General features: G+C 47.8%; 1 protein-coding gene across 2 annotated transcripts in view; it reads left to right on the top strand.

Annotated features, from left to right (window-relative positions):
- Positions 1 to 19,935, top strand: part of DYNC1LI2 (dynein cytoplasmic 1 light intermediate chain 2) — an 843,150-nt gene that overhangs the window by 145,999 nt on the left and 677,216 nt on the right. For both annotated transcript variants that reach the window (XM_069653153.1, XM_069653162.1), the window contains one exon: positions 4,641 to 4,714. In XM_069653153.1, coding sequence (XP_069509254.1) covers positions 4,641 to 4,714 — 74 coding nt within the window. The remainder of the gene's footprint in view (positions 1 to 4,640; positions 4,715 to 19,935) is intronic.

The raw sequence follows: 19,935 nt of genomic DNA, 5'->3' as shown, positions 1-19,935 counted from the left end.
CCTCCCCCAGTGTGAGAACCATCCACTCTCTGGCGTTCCGTACCCTTCCAGGAGGGCCCAATGTGTGTACAGCAAGAGGAGGCGACACATCCGGATCATCTATCGACCCTCTTCTTGCCCGTCTGAACATTTTGCCATAAGTGCACAGTTCCAGCCTCCGTTATACGGGCCGCTCCCCGGACTGTCCATCCTTCCCCCAAGAGCGAGACCCAACAGGCAGGCGCTTTCCTCCACAGCGAAGATCGTACAAACCACATTTCCCCACTTAAACTAAATACCTAAGGGGTACGTCCATTTGTATCTAATGTCCTGCCGCCATTGCTCCTTGATGATGGGTTGCAACGCTCTGCGTTTGGCCAAAGTGGGCTGGGAGACCTCTTGAAAGATTTGAACCACTGAATCTCGCTATTATATTCTGTTGGCCTTCCTCGCTGCCCCCAGGATGGCTTCTTTCACTTTGTAATCATGGTACTTCACAACAATGTCCCTCGAGAGTCGATTCGTTACCTCGGGACGATTTTGTGAGCCCTGTCTATCGTGATGACTCCAGAGGGGTGTTGCGTCGTGATCTGGGAGAAGAGCTTCTGGACACAGTCCTCGATGTCCTTGCCCTCCGTAACTTTGGCAAGAAATGTAATCCTTCAGGTCGTTTCTGCATGCCCTATTTTCCAGGTAGTCTCATTTGGATTTCAGAAGCTTGTTGCCATCTTGCATCATGCCCCGGACGTCTTTGATCTCGGCTTCCAGTGCTGTCACAGACTGCTCGTTATGGTCAACCCTGTGTCCAAGAGCCCCTATATCCTTCCGGGATTCAGTGGCAAGTTGAGCATTTCCTTGTGCAGATCTGCCATTTCCGTGTGTTGGGAATCCTTAAAATCCCTTTTGAGAGCGTTGAGGGAAGCATAGTAGCAATTCAGTTGTGAGTTGTGGTTCCTCGCGTAGGGGTCTTGACCCCCCAAATACCCCCCCCCCCTGCCACCTCAACTCCCATCCATCACCAGAGGCTGTGAGGACTCTCTGGGGCGTTATTAAGAAGGATACCCGTGTTTTTGCTTTGCCTAGAGGGCTTGAGCTTAGTGCAGATCTCGGCTAACAATTCTTTTGTGCGCTTCCAGCCAGGTTGCTTCTGGCTATCAGAAGCCAGACCCACACTGTCCCATCAGCCAGGCTAGCAAATCTCCTCTGTGCCCCCCTGGTAGCTGCCCTCTCCCAATCTCCTCAAATGGGATTGGAGGGGGGGGCAATCGGACTAATACGTGGAGCACCTGTGTACCATCACTCCAGATGTATATGTTGAAGTCCTCCTGGCCCCCAGCAGAGTTACACAAATTTGCCTATAGTGTCTTTCTTTTCGCCTCCGCAATGCTCATCTCCGTGTCCTGGCCCTCAAGGCATGCAGCAGGGGTCTCCTGGCATCTCACGTTGTGAGCCAGCTCCCCCCATGCCGGTCGCTGCCACAGGGGGGCCCAAACCAACACTGGCCGTAACTCAGTTGCCACCAACCTCCAACTCCACGCTTCCCCCAGGGCGCCCACTGGTGCTGCTGTCCGCTCGTGCTGACAATGGGAGCAGGAACGCTCCGTGTCCACCCTGCCACCGTGCCTACTGGTGGTACTGTCAGCCTGCTCTAATATTGGGAGCACAATAGCTTGTTCTCAACCCTGCCTCCGGTGCTTAACTGGATGCATGTTCTCAGAGGCGGCCCTGGGCTACCGAACCCTTGTCCATTCTCCACCTTCTGTCATTATTCGGCCCGGGGCATTCCTGTGCATGGGATCCTCATCTGTGTCTGCCATGTTAAGGATTGGGACCCGCAACTAGGTATGTTTCTCGGGCATCAAGTCCATTGCCACGACACCTCCGTCCCTTGGGAGCATTACCTCTGCCTCAGTAATTATTCTGCTGCAGTATTCGGATTCTCAAGTTCATGGTTCATCTTAATTGTGGCAGGCCGGGTTGGAGCAGTTCAGGGGTTGACGTCTGGACACTCCACCACCTTGGTCATGCCCAGAGGGTTCCATTGTTTAAACCAAGAGCACTCTCCAAGAAAATATCAAAAGTGGTGAAACCTCACTAAAGGCAAACGGAAAGGATTGTCTTAAAGAACGGAAAGTTGAATGTGTGTGGAGTCTTGAGAATTGTCATTTAGACCCTGAAAAGTGGGCGAAGAACTGTTGTGAATATTTTATGAACTTTGACCGTTTTGAAGAAAATTAATTGATGGGAAACCCAAGTAGTTTGGCCAAGCACAACCCTAGTGGAAAGGCTACTGCTCTGGTCAATTTTTTGTAAAGTTTTCATAAGCGGTGGGGCCGGATAGCAAGTAGGTTTTGGATGGAGGACTGTTTTGGATGTTTGACGGGTACCCTTAGGTTAGTTTATTTGGTAGTGAATGATCCTCCTAGCAATAGGGTTAGCGAGGCATTTTTCTTGTTACTTAAATCAAATATCCTTGAACCTGCTAATTCCTAGTCTGACTCCTTCTGGTTCGCAACAGTGCCTAGTTGTAGATCACACAATAGTGTGATATGCTTTAGTCTGGGGCAGAGGTGCAGGACACATTGCTATGTTGTTCAGAGCACGTCGCCCTTGGAGCTCGTAGCTGCAGGACGCAATGATGTAAGGTTCTGAGCACTTTGCCCTTATTGATGCATAGGTACGGAGCGGAATATGAGTACATGGATGTGCTTTGATTGGTACACCTAGATGCAAGACATTGTGCAATGATGCAGTGTGCTGCGGTCAGGCCTCCAGCAGCAAGCCTCTGATGTGTATAACAGTGCAATTTGCTTAAATATGGCAAACTTTATTGCAGAAAAAACTATTTATGGCAATGCAGGGCAGTTGTCTGGGCTCCCTGGAAGTGGTAGACAGTAGATTGCGATGCAACATTCGCTATACGTTGGCTTGTCTGTTGGTGACAGTAATTAGGCTGACTATTTAGTGAATTCACAGGCAGTGAAACCCATTATTTGGACTATGGCAGAAGATGGTTCAGTTCTAGTCTGAGGGAGATTTTCCAGCAGGAGCAGAGAAATTAACCTGGTTATGCAATTAGTCAGTTTGGTAGCAAAACAAAGCAAACTGGTTATGCAATCTCTTCTTTAGAAGCTGCGCTGCTAGTCTGACTGAGCAATGCCATCTCTGGCAGCACAGGGCAAGTGCCAATCTATGTAATGCATTTTGTGGAAGCTAAAAATGGATTTGTGAGAAACTTTAAATTGAAAATTGGTGTCCTGCCTTGTATGGTTGCTGGTCTTTCTGTTCAGCGTGAGTGTTAAGAGCAGAACTTTAGTGCCAGGTGAACAGAGCCTCTGCCCTACTCTGGCTGCCTGGGATATGATATGATGAGTCATTTATTTATTCTAGGCAGGACAAGGGAGGACAAAACAAACGATCTTACTAGGCCTTATGTCATTCAGATTGTGCAAGTGCGATAACGCAAAGTGCAGCGGTGGGGGGGCGCGGAGTGCCAGGGAGAGGGAAAGTTGAAGTGCAGGCAGGGCAGCACAGCTCTGGCTAAGTGCGAGGAGGCGACTGTAGGGTTACCCAGTGAGGCTCTGAGGGCAGCCAGGCCACCAGTCAGCGCAGCAGGCGGGTAGGAGAGAGAGAGAGAGAGAGAGAGAGGGTAGGAGAGAGGGGGAGAGAGAGATCGATCTCGCTCTGTCTCTGTGTCTCGGTCACATGGCCCTCTGGAACATCAATCAAGGTTGTGGGGCTGGAGAAATTCCAGAAGCAATGGTAGGGACAAGATTGGGGAGGGATGATGACAAAGGGGCTGTACTAGCACACAGTGTATAGGTCATCGGGATGGTGTGGTATGAAATTTGTGTTGTACGAAAGTCTGCTCCAAGTGAGCTTTATAAATGGAACAGGGGCTGGCAGGCGCGGCTGGACAGGAAGAGGGGCCACGCAGGTGCCTGAGCTAAGTATTCTTCTGCGTGGGGAGGAGGGTGCATTTTTGTGTGTGAATCAATTTATATGGTGGGTGTTGGGGGGGGGGGGGGCTGAGGAAATGCTTTGCCACGGAATGGAGGCTGGAGGGAGGAAAGGTGCATTTGAGGGGGATAAACCTAGAATAAGCAAGAAAACACAGACGTGTGCTGTATAGAACCCTCGATTAGTCCTTGGCAGGATGGGGTTTCTGGCAGCAAAGGGACTTTCTATGCATTACGGGGAGGTCCGAAAAGAGGAGTGATATAGGCAGGTAAAGCATGAGATTGGTGAAGGGTGTGATTTGAGGGCTGAACCGCTAGTTAACAAAACAAGCACATTTGTCAAATGAATAGGGATTGAGAGAGGCTTTGATCCTTTTTGTTTGAAATGTTATATTCGTATTCTGATATTGAACTATGAAAAATTCACTGTAAAATGACTCCCCACAGAAGCAAGTTCTAGGGCCGATGGTTTGAATGTTGCTTCTGGTGATTTATTTAAGGTTAAAAGAAATGTGTAGCAGTGTGGTCATTTTGCATCAGTAGATGTAACTGTGATTGGCCCTTGCTGTGATTTCTGTTTTTCATTTATTCTAATTGCTCTGCTTTGAAATGCGTTGCTAAATAAATATGCTCATTATGACAGGGTTTTTGTTGAGTAAGTCTAAGAGCTACAATCCTAAAATAATTGTCTTTGTACTGCAGGTCCTCGATCCTGAGTGAAGTTTCTACCAGGTCTAAGTCTAAACTGCCTTCTGGAAAAAATATTTTAGTCTTTGGTAAGTAAACCTTTAAGTACTTATGTGATTTACTCAAGGGCATGTTTTTTGGATGTTCGAAGAGTGGAAAAACTGGATGTATTTGTGACTTTGAATTAGGGCTGGACGATCTGGACAAAGTTATATATATCTATCTTTTTGGGCTGAATGGTGATATACAATATATATCTCGATTGTTTATGTAGGTTAAAAGCTCAGTTGTAAGCCAACTACATGCGAGATGCCAACAGTGCTAATACTGAACAATAAATGCAAAACACAACTCTTAACATTATTTGTCGGTTAACCTCATCCTAAAATTGCAATTGATTCAAAATAACATCTCAACAATAATGGCAATACTAAAAAAGAAAGTATGATACACATTTTGTCATATTGATTTTAATTTAATGGGTGATACATATTAATGTTAATGAGATTGTCTAATCCCATATCGCTTTTGAAAATCTATAGATACATCTCCAAAACCCTACTTTGAATGCATAGAATGTTCTGTGCAAATTCCTGTATTGCATGTGTATCATCGGTTTGAATGTGAAAGACCTAGCAAAAGGCTTGAGTGCAGTTTAGCTGATTTAGTTCTTGACCTTAAGCAGTCTGTACAGCTCAATAATTGAAATTAGTATGCATTTAAAATTGTTTCACAGCTCCACATAACTTTGGCCTCTTACCTTTTACAATCGATAAAAACACTTTAAGGTAACAAGCACTTGTTTAAGCAGTATTGGTTCTTAGAACGTTAAAGAAATTGTCATGTTATTTATATCTGATTTTGATATGCCTTTAACATTTCTTGCCCATTTCTTACCAAGTTAGATTTTATGCGGTTTTTGCCAAATGCTTTTAGCATTTGTTTTATGCTTTATTCTACAAGACGTGCTTCTATTGGGGTTTGACTTGAGGTCAAGGTTTGATGTTGCTGTTCTTTCCCAAAGTAAATGGCCTACAATGTGCTGTAATTTGTAAGGTGACCGGGTAAACTTTGTGGGGTTGTTTTTTTCTTTTTTGCTTTTATAGTGGTATTCATTTTTTATTTACATACGAATATTTAATAGCATGACTTCTAAAGCATATTAGTCAACCAGTTATGTCATTGTTTATGTAACTACTGTGAAGACAAATGGCACACAACATAAGTCAAATATGGATAGCATCTATGTCACTGTACACTAGTTCAAAATAAGTAAAACAGCCTAGATTTAACTGCAGATAAACCCTACAATGAATACCACTTCGTTATTTGTTGATTCGTAGAACATCAGCACAAACCAAAAAGATTCTCCATGAACTTTGTTTTAAATGGTCTCAAATTCAGTTATTCCCATTCCCAATCTAAGTTGCCACAAAGTGTAGGGTCCACAAACCTCCTTTCCTTCGCAAGCGATGCATTCTAATCATTAACCAGTCTTTCACTGCTGAACTTAAATAGCAAATTGTGACAGTCTAGAGACCATTCTTCCACCAATGGTAAAAAGGTGGCGATTGGTGGTGATGTACCGAACATTAATTTGCCTTTTGAAGCTTTCTGGGCAGCGAACAATTGCCACACTGCTCACTTCGATTGCAAATTTGCATAACTAAAGGAGAAAATTGACTAACTTTGTCAATGGGATGACACTTTTACAGTCATCATTTTAATAAACCAATGCCTTCTGGGACTTGTAATCTTGGTTAACTTCAAATTAACTACTCTGGCTAAAGCGGCTGATGCCAGAAGCTTGTACAAGAAAACCCAGGCCTGGAAAAGTGATGTGAGGAAGTAGTATGGACGGAAGTGATGGGCCTTTTTGGCTGATATTTGCATTTATTTATATTTATGAAGCATGTTTCCCAGAGCAATGAACATAAAGTATAACATGGTACAAAAGAATTATGCAATAAGGTGGATTACAAATGAAATCTGAAGACGAGAACTGTCAAATAATCAGTAATTAGAAATTAGCAAAATCAAATGCATTTTTAAACAGGTCCGTAAAAGGTGAAGGGGAACAAAATAAATAGTGGGTGAGAATTTCAGTGCTTTGGAGAGAGAGAAGCATAAAAAGAGCAAAAGCAAGAACGAATACAAGGCAGATTGGGGACAGATAAGCAGTGCCAAGATTGGGAAGAAAGAGGGACCAGCGAGGAGAGAGAATATGGGGCGATGCCATGCATTCATTTGTGTATAATGAAGGGGAAGACGAGTCGAAATGCTTGGGAAAGATGGATAGAAGAGAAGAAGTGATAGACTAACATGATGATAAAGAAAATGGAAGACCAACCGCAGAGTTGAAAACTGAACAAAAAGGTGCAAGTTGTGAATCACGAAGACGAATCAGAAGGGCAGAGCAATAGTCAAGAATGGAAAAGATAACCAATGAAATTAGTAAAATTAGTAATTTATGATGAAAGAAAAGGTAGGTTAAAATGGGTGTTATGGAGAAAGTATCAGATGCAGGTGATGTTTGGGGATGTGACTGGAGAAGAAAAGAGTAGGATCGAAAATAAGTGATTGCAAGCAGATGTAGAAAAGGGAAGAAGAGCAGGAGGGGAAAGATGAGCCAAGAGGTGGAACAGGTGGTGGGGAAAAAAGCAGGAAAGAGCAGCATTTCGATCTTGAAGGTATGAATGGGTCACGGTCATGACCCTGTCTGGAGGAACAACCACCCCCTCCTAACCTGTGGTGGGCAGCCTACCAGGTTGTATGCCAGTGGTATGGGTGGGACAGGGGGACCCCCATCTTAACCACCGTCACCACTGGAGTATGCAATGTATGACTTCTGGTACTGCTGACCCTTCCGCTATACCAGGCAGCTTCTTTACTTGCCCAAGCTCTCTTTTGCCTTATAGGACAGCTACTCCCAACCCCCCCTCACCCCTTGCAAGGAGGTGCATAGGGTCTTGTGTCAAGTGGGGAAGCACCTGTCAGACGATCAGGGTTTCAAGGTGCTGCCCAGGAGAAAGGGGGCTTGGATCGCCCGATTTATACGAGTAATGAGAATGACGTACCCACATGGACAAATCCAAGGGAAGGAGAGCATATAATCATCCCATCTTGCTTCTAAGATTTCCCCTCCATCCTGCCTGTCTGTCAGCCACTGTTCCGAACCAGAGCAGTATTCTAGCAGGTCATCTCGGCATTTGGGAACGCTGATGGGGGTGGAGACCAAGTCGGGTGGTCATGCCCACGCACAGCGTTGATATAGAGGAACCGGATTGGGTCAAGATTGGGGGAAGAACTAATTCCTAGAGTGATACTTTGTTGTGTTCTTTATCTTCAAAGGAACGTGATGGCGGAGAGCTAGAAAGCAGCGGCTATCACTGGGCCTATTGGACGACCCGGCAGCGGATGGAAGTAAAGGCATCCGTACAGAAGAACCCTGACAAAAGGAATCGAGTGAACCCTCAATTGTCCCTGCTTTATCATTTTTCTGTTTTCCTGAATAAAGGTTATTTTTCATTGACTCAATTATAGCACCACCCGCCCCCGAACACACAAACTACCAACTCCAGACAGACGCCGTCGATTGGTGGGGCAACAGAAGGCAAGGGTGAGAAGGGACTGCAAGGGAGAAGACTCGTAGATGCTTCCCAAACCGAATTATAAGCAAAGTTGCCAGCATGTGACAAAAACCACAAGGAGAACGAGCAGCCTTATCACATGGCTACTGCCCTGCAAATGAAGGCTAAAAAGGAGGCGGCTTAAAATCCATTTTGAACCTTTGAGGGATAACCTCGCCGGAGATTGGTCAAAGGGAGCATGGGATTAGGGGGATTGGACCAATGGCAGCCAGGAGGAGTGTTGAAGTATGAAGGCTGATCTATAAAAGCCCAGCCAGCACAGAGTGCATGGAAAGGTGTTCGGGTGAGATCAGGCTGGGGCAAAGGTGGATCAAGAGACCAGACAACAGAGGACGCAAGGTGGCGTGTTGAGGAGACTGCCAGTTTTCTGAGAGTGCAGGTGAGGTGTGTGTAGGAGACTGAGTTACTAAATGTGTGTGTGGTATAATGTGAAGGGGGAGTAGGTAGATGTGAGTGTGTTTGGGGGTGCAAGGCTGTGGCGTAGGGGCTGGTGAAAGGGAAAGAGATTGGGAGGGAGAGTGATGGATTTTCTTTTTTAATGTAACAACTTTATGCCAGTGCTTAACCTCCTTGCAAAGACTTCCACATATACCTCCCAGGATGGCAAAATGGATGGATTGGTTACGGCAAGGTGGTCAATCGGGACACCGGGTGGGATATTTAAGCAGGAAATAGGAAGTGTGGTTTGTTGGGGGGGTCATGTCGGAGGTGGAGAGGGAGGCAGATCTAGAGACCAACAAGAGGAAGTAGTGGAGTGTGGAGGCTACTTTTTGAAAAGGTAAGGCATTGGTTTAGTGAGTGTAAGGGTGCTGCAGTTTGTGTGTGTTTGGTGGTGAGGAGAGTCTTAGTAGTAGTGGGTAGGAGAGGAGGAGGAGGAGGGGTAGTGGTGCGAGGAGAGTAGTAGGCGAGGGATGGGAGGATTGGTAGAAGCAAAAACTAGGAGTGAAGCATTGGAGGGAGGCTTGTTGGAGGAGAAAAAGGAGGGACTTGGGAGTGAGAGTAGAGCGGGGGATGGTGTACATGAAAGGGAGTGAACTAACTTGAGTCCACCTGAGCAAGAGTAAGGCACAGTCCGAACTCCCATTAGACACAAACCTTTTGCCAGAGTAGGGAGAACTAGAAGGTCCCCGAGTGAGTTTAGGTAGCATGCACTTAGAAACCATAAGTAGCCAAAGCCAGCTATTAGATGAGATGGGGGGTACCAATTTAATAGCACTAAGGTGGGGTTACGGATGCCTGGGTAATGGAGTGATCCCAAGGGATGATTTAGAGCGAGATGGATGGCCCTACTGCTCACAAAGCTGAAATAAATACCCTTGGACTGTTCTTGTGACTCTTTTCTATGCCATCATGGTGATTGTTCACTATGTCTCTGAATAGTAGAAGTAGCGTTAAAGAAGGTGTTATCAAAATGTCTGTGCAATATACACCATGGGGAAAGTGCAATCTAATTGGGATATGTGTGTTTGATGCAGCTATGCGGTTTAGGATACACATTTTAAAAAAGAATGTGGATGGATGTGCAATAGGTAGAATTAAGGATGAAATGTTCAATTCTATGCTTTTGGATTATTTACATGATATACGATCCCTGTTATGAAGTCCGAAATATGTTTGACTTTTTCAAATATTGATCAGTGTTATTGGTAACCTTTTTGTCCATGTCAGTTGTCTGGGAAACAGGATCATTCTTTTTATATTTGTACTATTTAAATTGTTTTACCTTTTTATAGTTGTTGCCTTCTTAATGTATTCAGATTAACTCTTGATCGCTTGTAGTTTTTACGTTTTGTGAAATTACTATTGTGTGATAAGCTATTCATCTAAAATAATGATTTGTTGAGAGGGACCATTTTGATGAGTGCATTGTCATTGTACATCGTTGGGGTGTTTCAAGTCACCAGGCAGGGTTGGAGTAGGTTTCATGCATTACTTATATGGTATAAGTCCCGAACCAGGATTCACTGCAAACTCAAAGGTACGGAGTGTCAGCTATGCGAGATGTGCAGATTGACCAATCAAATTGGGATACTGGCTTCCCCCCTGGATATTTGAGGTGAGGACAGTGTCTCCGGAATAGGCCACTTGCGATGATGCATATGACCGCCTCAGTGAATTATTTCATGCTCTTTCTAATAAACCCATATACAAACTACCTGGTTCACTCTTCCTCTCTGATCCCCTGTCTCTGGGAAATAGTGCCCAAGTTATTTTTTTGATGCTCCTTAGCTGTCTGAAGTATATAGGGCCCAGTTTATTTCTGTATTGATTGTGTTCAGCTAACTGCTTTGCAGGGATATAGTGCCCATCTCATGTCTCTGGGGAAATAGTGTTCAGTACACTACTGATCTAGTATATAGCTCATCTGGTAGCAGTCGTCTTCAGTAGGTCTTGCCCCTCTGCTGTGTTGGCTCCTGCTGTAGCTCGCAGGCTTAGAAGCTCTCTCAAAGCAAGCCAGACGTTTGTCTGGGGTTTCTCCCCCTCTGGTTGAGTATCGGTTGTTAGATGACCTACCTACTCTATGCTCTCCCTCATCTGTTCCCTACTCTCTGAATCTGCACTGGTTCAGTGCTTCCCCACTTTATTTTTTTTATAGGCCTTTTTCATGCTTGGCCTTTATATGCTGGATTGACATTGGTTCGTGTTAGCACTGTTTGGCCATTTCTGATGGGGCCCTTTCACCTCCATGCGTACTAGCGTCACTGTGTATCCTCGTCATGAAAATCTCTATTTGAGAGGATTGGGTCCCTCGACGTATTCCATATCTATGACCTGTAACCACCACAGCTGTGCTGCTTCGGAAAATCTTCTGCGTCTGCGTCCTGCGTCGATGTCGATACGCCGCCCTCGAGGACCTCCTCAGACGGCCGACGTCACTGGATGTTAGAAGTAGGACGCACGATGCCCGTAGCCTCAGTTCCGTTTTTTCTGCGAACGTGTTCACTTCAGAGATCTCGGCGCGCCTCGATTCTTTGGAGTTTCTGTTTCTCGGTTCTTCGAACCTGTTCGTATTGTGCAGTATATTCTTCATGAAGATGTCTACCTCGTCTTCCACCCCGCGTCCGGGCTTTAAGAAGTGCAGGGACTGTGGGTCCAAGATGTCGGTGACGGACTCGCACGACGCCTGCCTCTGGTGCCTCGGGGAGGCCCATGTGTCGACTGCCAGTCGCTCACGTCCAAAGCCTTGCGGGAGCGCAAGAAGTTGTTGATGGTTGGTAAGGTGTCCACACCACGGAAGTCGTGGCCTGCGGGGCTTTCGACGGACGATTCGAGGGGCGACTCTCCGCATCGTCGTCGGAAGTCCAGTGGGTCCCGGAGTCGGTCCCGCCACTCCTCTGCCTCTTCGAGGTACTCCCGGAAGCGCCGTCATCGGTCGCCTCCCCGTCCTCATCCGAGGACTACGCCCGTGGTCGGGTCGCTTATCCCACCAAGCATGCGACGCCAGAGGAGTGGGCTTCCTTTGGGTAGAAAATGTTAGCGACTCTCGATTCGCAGGGCACTGGTCCGTCCACGTCCCCGAGCAGGGTAGGTTGTGATCGGTCGAGAGACACCGCTCGCACGCCTTTGGGCTCGGGTGGTCGGCACGATTCGCAGGAGAAGTCCCGCTCGGACAAGGGGAATCGTTCTCGTCATGCCCGGTCCAGGCCCGGTCCTCGATGTGCTCGAGACCGTGTACACCTGTGGTGTCTTCGAGAAAGACGTCGATGCCTGTGGCGCCAAGGTCGTTGACTGACTCTTTCGGCCTTGAAAAAGTCATCTGCGCCCAGGCTGTCGAGGGACACGCTCGCGGCTCCGGCCTCGAGGCCTGTGTCGACGCCATAGATGCTGTCGGCGCCGCGTTCGGTGTCAATGCCGATTCACTCGACGCCTTTCGAGGCTGTTTCGACGGGGGTACCCCGGGGCTTGGTGGAACCCCCTAGAAAGGCTCTGGCCAAGGTCAAGCATGGCTTTGTTCAACATTCTGTGCCTTCTTCCCGCCATCTTGAGTTTATTTCAGAGATGGATGAGGGCTCTGATGATGGCATGGTTCCTGATACGGTGCCAGGCGGGATTCTCTCGGGCCATAGCCAAATTGAGGACCTGCGGCAGTCCCTGCACGATGCCAGTGGGCTCGACACCTCTCCGGAGGTGGAGTTTTGTAGGCCTGAGCCTGGCACTCATGCCGACTCCACGTACCGGCGCCTTATGTCTAGGGTCACCGAGTACTTGGGATGGTCTGCTCCCTCAGGGGATTTTCTTCAGGATGACCTTAAGGATATCCTCGACCAAGGTCAACCAACTGACCTGGTACTGCCGTTCCATATGGCTCTACAGAGGAGGGTGGCGGCGGCGGCGGCTTGGACTGCTCCGGAGAGTCTCCCGGCAGCGGGCAAGTCTTTGCCGCGAAAATACCGCCCAGCCAGTAGCGACCCCTGCTACTTGACCAAGCACCCCACTCCGGACAGTTTGGTGGTGCAGGCGGCTACGGCCCCGGCAAAGCAGGCGTCGTATCCTACCATCCCTCCTGATGGGGACGACAAGCGTTTTGACGGCTGGGCGAAGAAAGTGTTTTCTTCAGGGGGTATGGCGCTTCAGGCGGCCAACTCCGTATGTGCCTTGTCACATTTCACGCTCTCTGTGGAACTGTTTCCTTAGCGGCTGAAGATATTCCCGAAGGGGACAAACGGGATGGTTTCCTTTCCATGGTTCAGGATGGCAAGGATGCCATGTGTGAGGCCGTTCAGTCGGGTTTGGACATGGCAGATTGCGTCAGCCGGTCCATGGCGGCGAGCACCGTGATATGCAGGTTTGCGTGGTTGCGGAAGTCGGGGTTTGCTCCTGATGTGCAGGCCCTGCTCCTCAACATGCCCTTTGCCGGGGAACATCTTTTTGGCAGCAAGGCTGACGATAGCCTTGAGAGGTTGCAGACCTCCAAAGCTGCAGCAAAGTCGTTGGGTGCTGCAGTTCGCCAACCTCCGCCTTTTCGTCCTAGGGGACAGCAATGGAGGGTAGGTTCCTTTCGTTATTACTCATCCTTTGGTAAATCGAGAGGAGCTGCCAGTCAAAGGGGCCACCCTAGGAGTGCCAGAGGTGGAAAACAAGGTACTTGAGGTGCCAAGGCCGCTCAAGCTGCGGCCCTTTTGCCCTCGGGCAACGCCGCAGCCGCTTCAGCTCAGTCATGAGGCCATGTCCCATGGTTCGCCGGTTGGGGGAAGGCTGGCGCAGCATCTTGCAGGGTGGCTCGCTATTTCTTCAGATGTGTGGGTTCTGGAGATCATAACCCACGGCTACTGTCTTTCTTTCCGGCAGAGGCCTCAAGACAATCCACCGAGGAATCTCTTTGAAGAGTCCGGGTCCGCTCCTTGCGCAGGAAATTCAATCCCTGCTTGAGAAAGACGCCATAGAACTGGTGCCTGTAGCGGAGAGGAACAAGGGATGGTATTCCCCTTATTTTTTGATTTCCAAGAAAGACGGGGGATTGAGACCCATCATGGACTTGCGCAGTTTGAACAAACTCCTCAGGAAGGACAAGGACAAGTGCAAGATGGTTACTCTCTCTCAAGTCCTCCAGGCCCTTCAACTTCAGGACTGGTTGGTGTCTCTCGACCTCAAGGACGCTTACTTTCATGTGCCGATACATCCAAAGCACAAGAAGTACCTGAGGTTCGCGGTTGGCGACTCACACTTTCAGTTTTGGGTCCTGCCGTTCGGATTGACCTCCGCCCCGAGGATCTTCACCAAGCTCTTGGTAGTGGTGGCAGCGCACCTCAGGAAAGGGGGATTCACGTCTACCCCTACCTGGACGATTGGTTGATCAGGGCACGCTCTCCCGAGCAAGTCCTGGATCATCTGTCAGTCACCTGCCACTCCCTCCACAAGCTGGGCTTCTCCCTCAACTTGAAGTCCCATTTGACACCAACTCAGAGGCTCCAGTACATCAGAGCTGTGCTCGACACGTCCCTGGGGCAGTGTTTTCCTCCCCAGGTGAGGGCACATCACATTCAGCAAAAGGTGCACAAGTTTCAGCTTGCCCAGGGTCTCCCAGCGTTCGAGTTCTTGAGATTGCTCGGCCTCATGGCATCCTGCACTCTTCTGGTGACAGAGGCCAGGTTGCGGATGAGCACTCAAGCTCCAGTGGTCTGTCCTCCGGCAGGTTGTCGGACCCTGTTCAGGTGCCGTCCTCGGTCGCCCAGGACCTTCTGTGGTGGGCCGTCGAAGACCATCTGATGAAGGGGGCTCCATTTTCGCTACCCTGGCCGGAGGTGACGATCGTGACAGACGCATCCCTCACGGGATGGGGAGTTCATGCCAACGAGTTGACAGTCAGCGGTCGTTGGTCTCCGTCGGAGTCCAGACTCCTATCAATCTGTTGGAGCTGAGGGCCGTCAGGCTAGCCCTGAAGGCTTTTCTGCCGACTGTGCGAGGGAAGAATATCCTGATTCTGACGGACATCATGGTGGCCATGCACTACCTCAACAAAAAGGGGGTGGCAGGGTCATTTCCTCTGTGCAGGGAGGCGATGCAACTCTGGTACTGGACAATCTAGCAGGAAGGTTCGATCGCGGCATTTCATCTGGCCGGAGACGAAAACGAGACGGCGGACGCTCTGAGCAGGCAGAGCGCGATCTCTCACGAGTGGGAGTTGGCTCAGGAGATTCTCCTGGAGATCTTTGCCCTTTGGGGGACCCCTCAAGTGGATCTGGTCGCCTCCAGTGTCAACCGGAAGTGCGAGAGGTTCTGCTCGCGGGAATTTCCTCCAAAAGGAGCCTTAGGAGACACGTTCGTTTTGGAGTGGTCATTCCCACTGCTGTACGCGTTTCCTCCAGTCCCCGTCATCCCGCAAGTACTACGGAGGTTCGATTCCCGGATGATCCTCATTGCTCCGTTGTGGGCCCGGACGTGGTACCCGGACCTTCTCGACTTGTCCATCTGCCCTCCACGTCGTCTTCCCTACCGAGACAATCTGCTATCGCGGGAGGGGGGGGGTCAGGTTCTCCATCCAGAGGTCAGATCCCTCAACCTTCACGCTTGGTTTCTGAAAGGTTGAGGTATAAGGATTGGGACCTCCCTGAAGATGTGATGGAGGTGTTGCTCTCGGCCAGACGGCCAGCAACAAAGTCCCTGTACCGTTGCGACTGGTGCAGGGTTAAGAATGTGGATCCTTTTGCATGCGACATTCCAATGGTTCTGTCTTTTTTGCTTTCTTTGGCCCACAGGGGCTTGCAAGTGGGTACCGTTAAAGGTTACCTGGCGGCGCTTTCCATATTTAAGCGCTCGTTTGAAGAGATGTCCTATTTTAAAATTCCTTTAATTTCTCAGTTTCTGAAAGGGCTCACTAATGTGTTCCCTCAGTCATCTTTCCAGGTGCCCGGTTGGGATTTGAACCTTGTTCGTAAGTTTCTGATGGGTGCACGGTTGGAGCCTTTGAATTCGTGCCCGTTAACTCTTAAAACTGTATTTTTGGTTGCAGTCACTTCAGCTCGCAGAGTGAGTGAGTTACAGGCACTTTGTTAAGCCACCCTTCACTGTGTTTCATAAGGACAGGGTTGCCCTTAGAGTGCGTCCTTCCTTTCTTCCGAAGGTGGTGTCGGAATTTCATTTAGGCCAGAAGGTTGTTCTTCTGGCGTTTTATCCTCCACATCCTGGTAAGAGGAGAGGCTCCATAGGCTCGCTCCTACGAGAGCGTTAAGCTTTTATATTTCACGCATGTCCCGCGTCATTGGACGATCAACTCTTCATTGGTTACGCTGGAAAGCGTTTGGGACAAGCTGTGACGTAACAGACTTTGTCTCGCTGGATTATTCTGGCTATTTCTGAGTGTTACCGCTTGGCGGGTAAGGACCCACCGGTCGGCTTGCGGGCCCATTCTACCAAGGGTATGGCTGCCTCTACTGCCCTACAGAGGGGTGTTCCTATCCGTAACATCTGTGATGCAGCCACCTGGGCTTCGGTACATACTTTTGTACGTCGCTACTGCCTCGATTCCATCCGTGGGCAGGATCTGGCCTTTGGCAATGCGGTCCTTTACTCCGCAATTTGATTGGGCATTCTAAATTTCGGTTTTCTAAATTCTTTTCCCACCTCCTTGCATTGGTACTGCTTTGGGAGTCTGTCATAGATATGGAATACGTCGGAGGACCCAATCCCCTCGAAGAACAAGTTACTCTCTTACCTGGTAACGTTCTTTCGATGGGATGGTCCGACGACGTATTCCAAATAGCTCCCTACCTGCCTTCCCCGCTACAGAATTTCTTATGCGATTGCAGCTTACGTTTCCGCAAGGCTTTGTGTGTCAGACTGGCAGAAGACTGGTGCCACATGTTCTGGGGAAAAAACTACAACTGAGGCTACGGGCGCCGTGCGTCCTACTTATAACATCCAGTGACGTCGGCCATCGGAGGAGGTCCTCGAGGTTGGCGTATCGACGTCATTGACGCAGGACGCAGATGCCTAAGATTTTCCGAAGCAGCACAGCTGTGGTGATTACATGTCATAGATATGGAATACGTCATCGGACCATCCCATCGAAAGAACGTTACCAGGTAAGAGTTACTTGTTCTTTGCCATCCTAGAAACAGGCAGAGGTCCTGCCTCTTGTCCTGGACTAGCGAGCAGAACCCATCTACCTGCTCTGTCTGCTTTCCTTTCCTACAGTAACCTTCTGTCAGAACTAGAACGCTTCTGTATGGGTCACTTCTGACATGTGGGATCCCGTAGACCACTGCCACCTTTGTTTCCAGCAGTACTGCTCTGGACAAAGGCTCTAGTAGGCAGTCTTTCACAGCCCTCTCTATTCCCAGAGGCTCAGTCAGGACGCTGTCACAGGCCTAGAAGACAGAAGTGCAGACACATGTTTCAAAGATGACTTGGCTTTCATCCAACTTGGATGGATTTTAAATAGTTCCATTCAATTAAGTATTGTAGCAACTGTTTACAGCAGGGGGCAAACATTGAACTTACAAATTAGAGCTCCATAAAAAGTTACTCGCCACCTTAATTGTATGCATACACACAGCACACTATTTATTAATAGAAATCCCAGGAAAAGCAATGCATTTTTTGGCACAAAAGCGCTTACAAAATATACCATTGATAGAGCGGTGGACATGGGTTCTTTACAGTGGGGTGAAAATTTGACTTGGTCAGATGTTGCAGGTGAAATCATTTCTTACTCCCTAGAGAGGTCACTCTGCTGACATCTGTCTCCTTCTTGAAGACTCTGATCTTGACATTCTTGCTCTTACTGAAACATGGTTCAATACCAATAGTCCAGTGCTTCCGCTTATACGCGCTATACCCTTCTATAATGTTTGCATCAACAATGTAATACACTCAGAAATAAGAAACAAACTTGGAGGGGTATGCCTGAAGACAGTTGCAATTTATTTTGCATTTGTGCATGTGCGAGGTTTATCTTCAGAGCTCGGCTATACAAATCAATATGGTCAATACATGTGCAAGTCATACTAAATCAGAAAATGCCAACACGTGTTTTGACCTGCTGGGTCCTCGTCAGGGCACAGAATCTAACTCTACAATCGTAAATTAATGCCACCTATCGTGGCACTGATTGCAAAATGTTATACACATAAATGATACAAGCAAAAAAGGAAGGGGGAGAAGAGAAAAAAAGAGGGCAACAGAAATTAGTAAACTCACATATCTCTAGTTTCATTCAAGTCACAGATATGAAGCTGTTGCTTTCGCACAAATTGTCGCATACCCAGTTTCATTACAGTCTGCATCGTAACTTGGTCAACAAAAAAACCTAGTTCTGCTCATTACATAACTAAGTTATTTGCATGTAAGGATAATACCAAATACTTCAAACATTTTATTAGTCCAGTCCCATATATATAGAGTAATTATATTCAACAGGATATGCAAAGGAGCCTGCTTCAGCCCTCCGTTTCATAGATTAATGTTCATCACATGAAATATAGTTAGCAATATATCGAACGGTTCTGTTTATACTCCATTCCCTTAAAGAAAGTGAATTAATCAAATTGAAAAATATGCAGTTACCTGCCTCTGCTGTGCTCAAACTGAGTAGTTGTATCTATGTGTCTCATTCAATTGAAACTATGCTTTTCCGATTTCATTTCATCGATCTCTGGAGTATTTTTCTAGTTTATTGATGCAGATTAATCTGATTCCTCAGCTGTGTAATTAAGATATGGGTCGTGTGATTAGTACTGTTAACTGCCTTTGTTAATTTAGAATGATGTACGTGTGCACAAATGAATAGGGTTGCAAACAGTCTTCTTACCAGTCTGCAGACTTGACCATGACGCTGCTCTAATAGCTTGTTAGCTCTAATGCAAATCTCGTAACTCCCAATGTTGACTGTTCACTACTCGAATAGATAAAGGATGTGCTTGATATGAATTGGTTGATATCCTTAGAGGTTTATGTATTGCAACATTCCTGAGTGTTCAGCTGTATCTTGCCTCCATTGAGTCTAGATGCAGGCAAAATAGTCATCCGCTTAATGCAAGTGCTTGTTTGTACTAATGAATGTGTCGTGCATTCCCTACAGCTTGCGCCATTATGGTATTTCCAGAAACCTCTTGACTCGGTGTTGGCGTATAAACGCTACTGCAATATATATAAAATGAATTGGTTCATGTTAATCTTGGAAAATTAAGAGTTGTGACATTTGCGAGTTCGATTCAATTACATCTTACCTCCATTAGGTCTTTGATGAAAAAGAAATGGCCCGTTGCGTAATGCGAACGCTACACAACTACTCCGGTAAAGATCGGCCCCTTGAAGTCATTGCTTATATGCGTCCCCAAAGTGTTTGTCATGTGATGTGTCAGATGGCCAACGCCAATTCTCTAAACATCCACCTGGTTTAACGAGTGTCGGCTGCTGCTTTCACTTCCACCTCTATTCCCACTTGCCCCCCACCTCAGATTCTGCCACCGACACTGCTCTCAGCAACTTCCATATGTCCATCACCCTCGACATTTTTGCCCCTGTCATGAAGATCCGCTTGAAACCCGCCTCGAAGCGCAACACCTGGGATGACTCCGAACTTGCAGCCCTGAAACAAAGGTACAGAGCTGCGGAGCGGAAGTGGCAAACCTCAGGCACACCCTCTGACAAACTGGCCTGCCGCCTGCTCCAAATGCAATACACTCTCTATCCATGCCAGGAAAAGGGTGCCCATTCAGGCACAGGTATCTGGCACATCCAACAAAACGGCCGAACTTTTAAAAATCTGCATGGAACTACCCAACCCTTCCGCAGTATCCTCCAACCACTCCATCCTCATACAAAAGCTCTGACACCTTTTGGTATCTCGGAGCAGGCACTGGGCTGGCTGACCTCCTTCCTTACTGACCACTTCTCTCAAGTCATCCTTGGCCCTCTTTCCTCTACTTCCTTCTCCATGTGGTGTCCCCCAGGGCTTATCCTCTCGCCCTGGCTTGTTAACATCTACCTTTCTCAGATGGCACTCCTCATCGCCTCATTTCCCCCCCTAACCTCCAGTGTTATGCAGATGACGCGCAACTCTTCAAACTTTCTGCTGACCCTCTTGCACCTTCCATCATCCCTGACTGTCTTTCTGCCATCCATGCCTGGTGCACTTACAATGATCTGCCTCAATGCCACCAAAACTGAAATCCTTCCCATTGGGACTCCTACTCCCGACTTCTTCCCTTCACATGGCC

This window comes from Ambystoma mexicanum, chromosome 1p, assembly GCF_040938575.1.
Source record: "Ambystoma mexicanum isolate Mex_15411 chromosome 1p, UKY_AmexF1_1, whole genome shotgun sequence".
Lineage (NCBI taxonomy): Eukaryota > Metazoa > Chordata > Amphibia > Caudata > Ambystomatidae > Ambystoma > Ambystoma mexicanum.
This window is presented reverse-complemented; position numbering and strand designations above follow the sequence as displayed.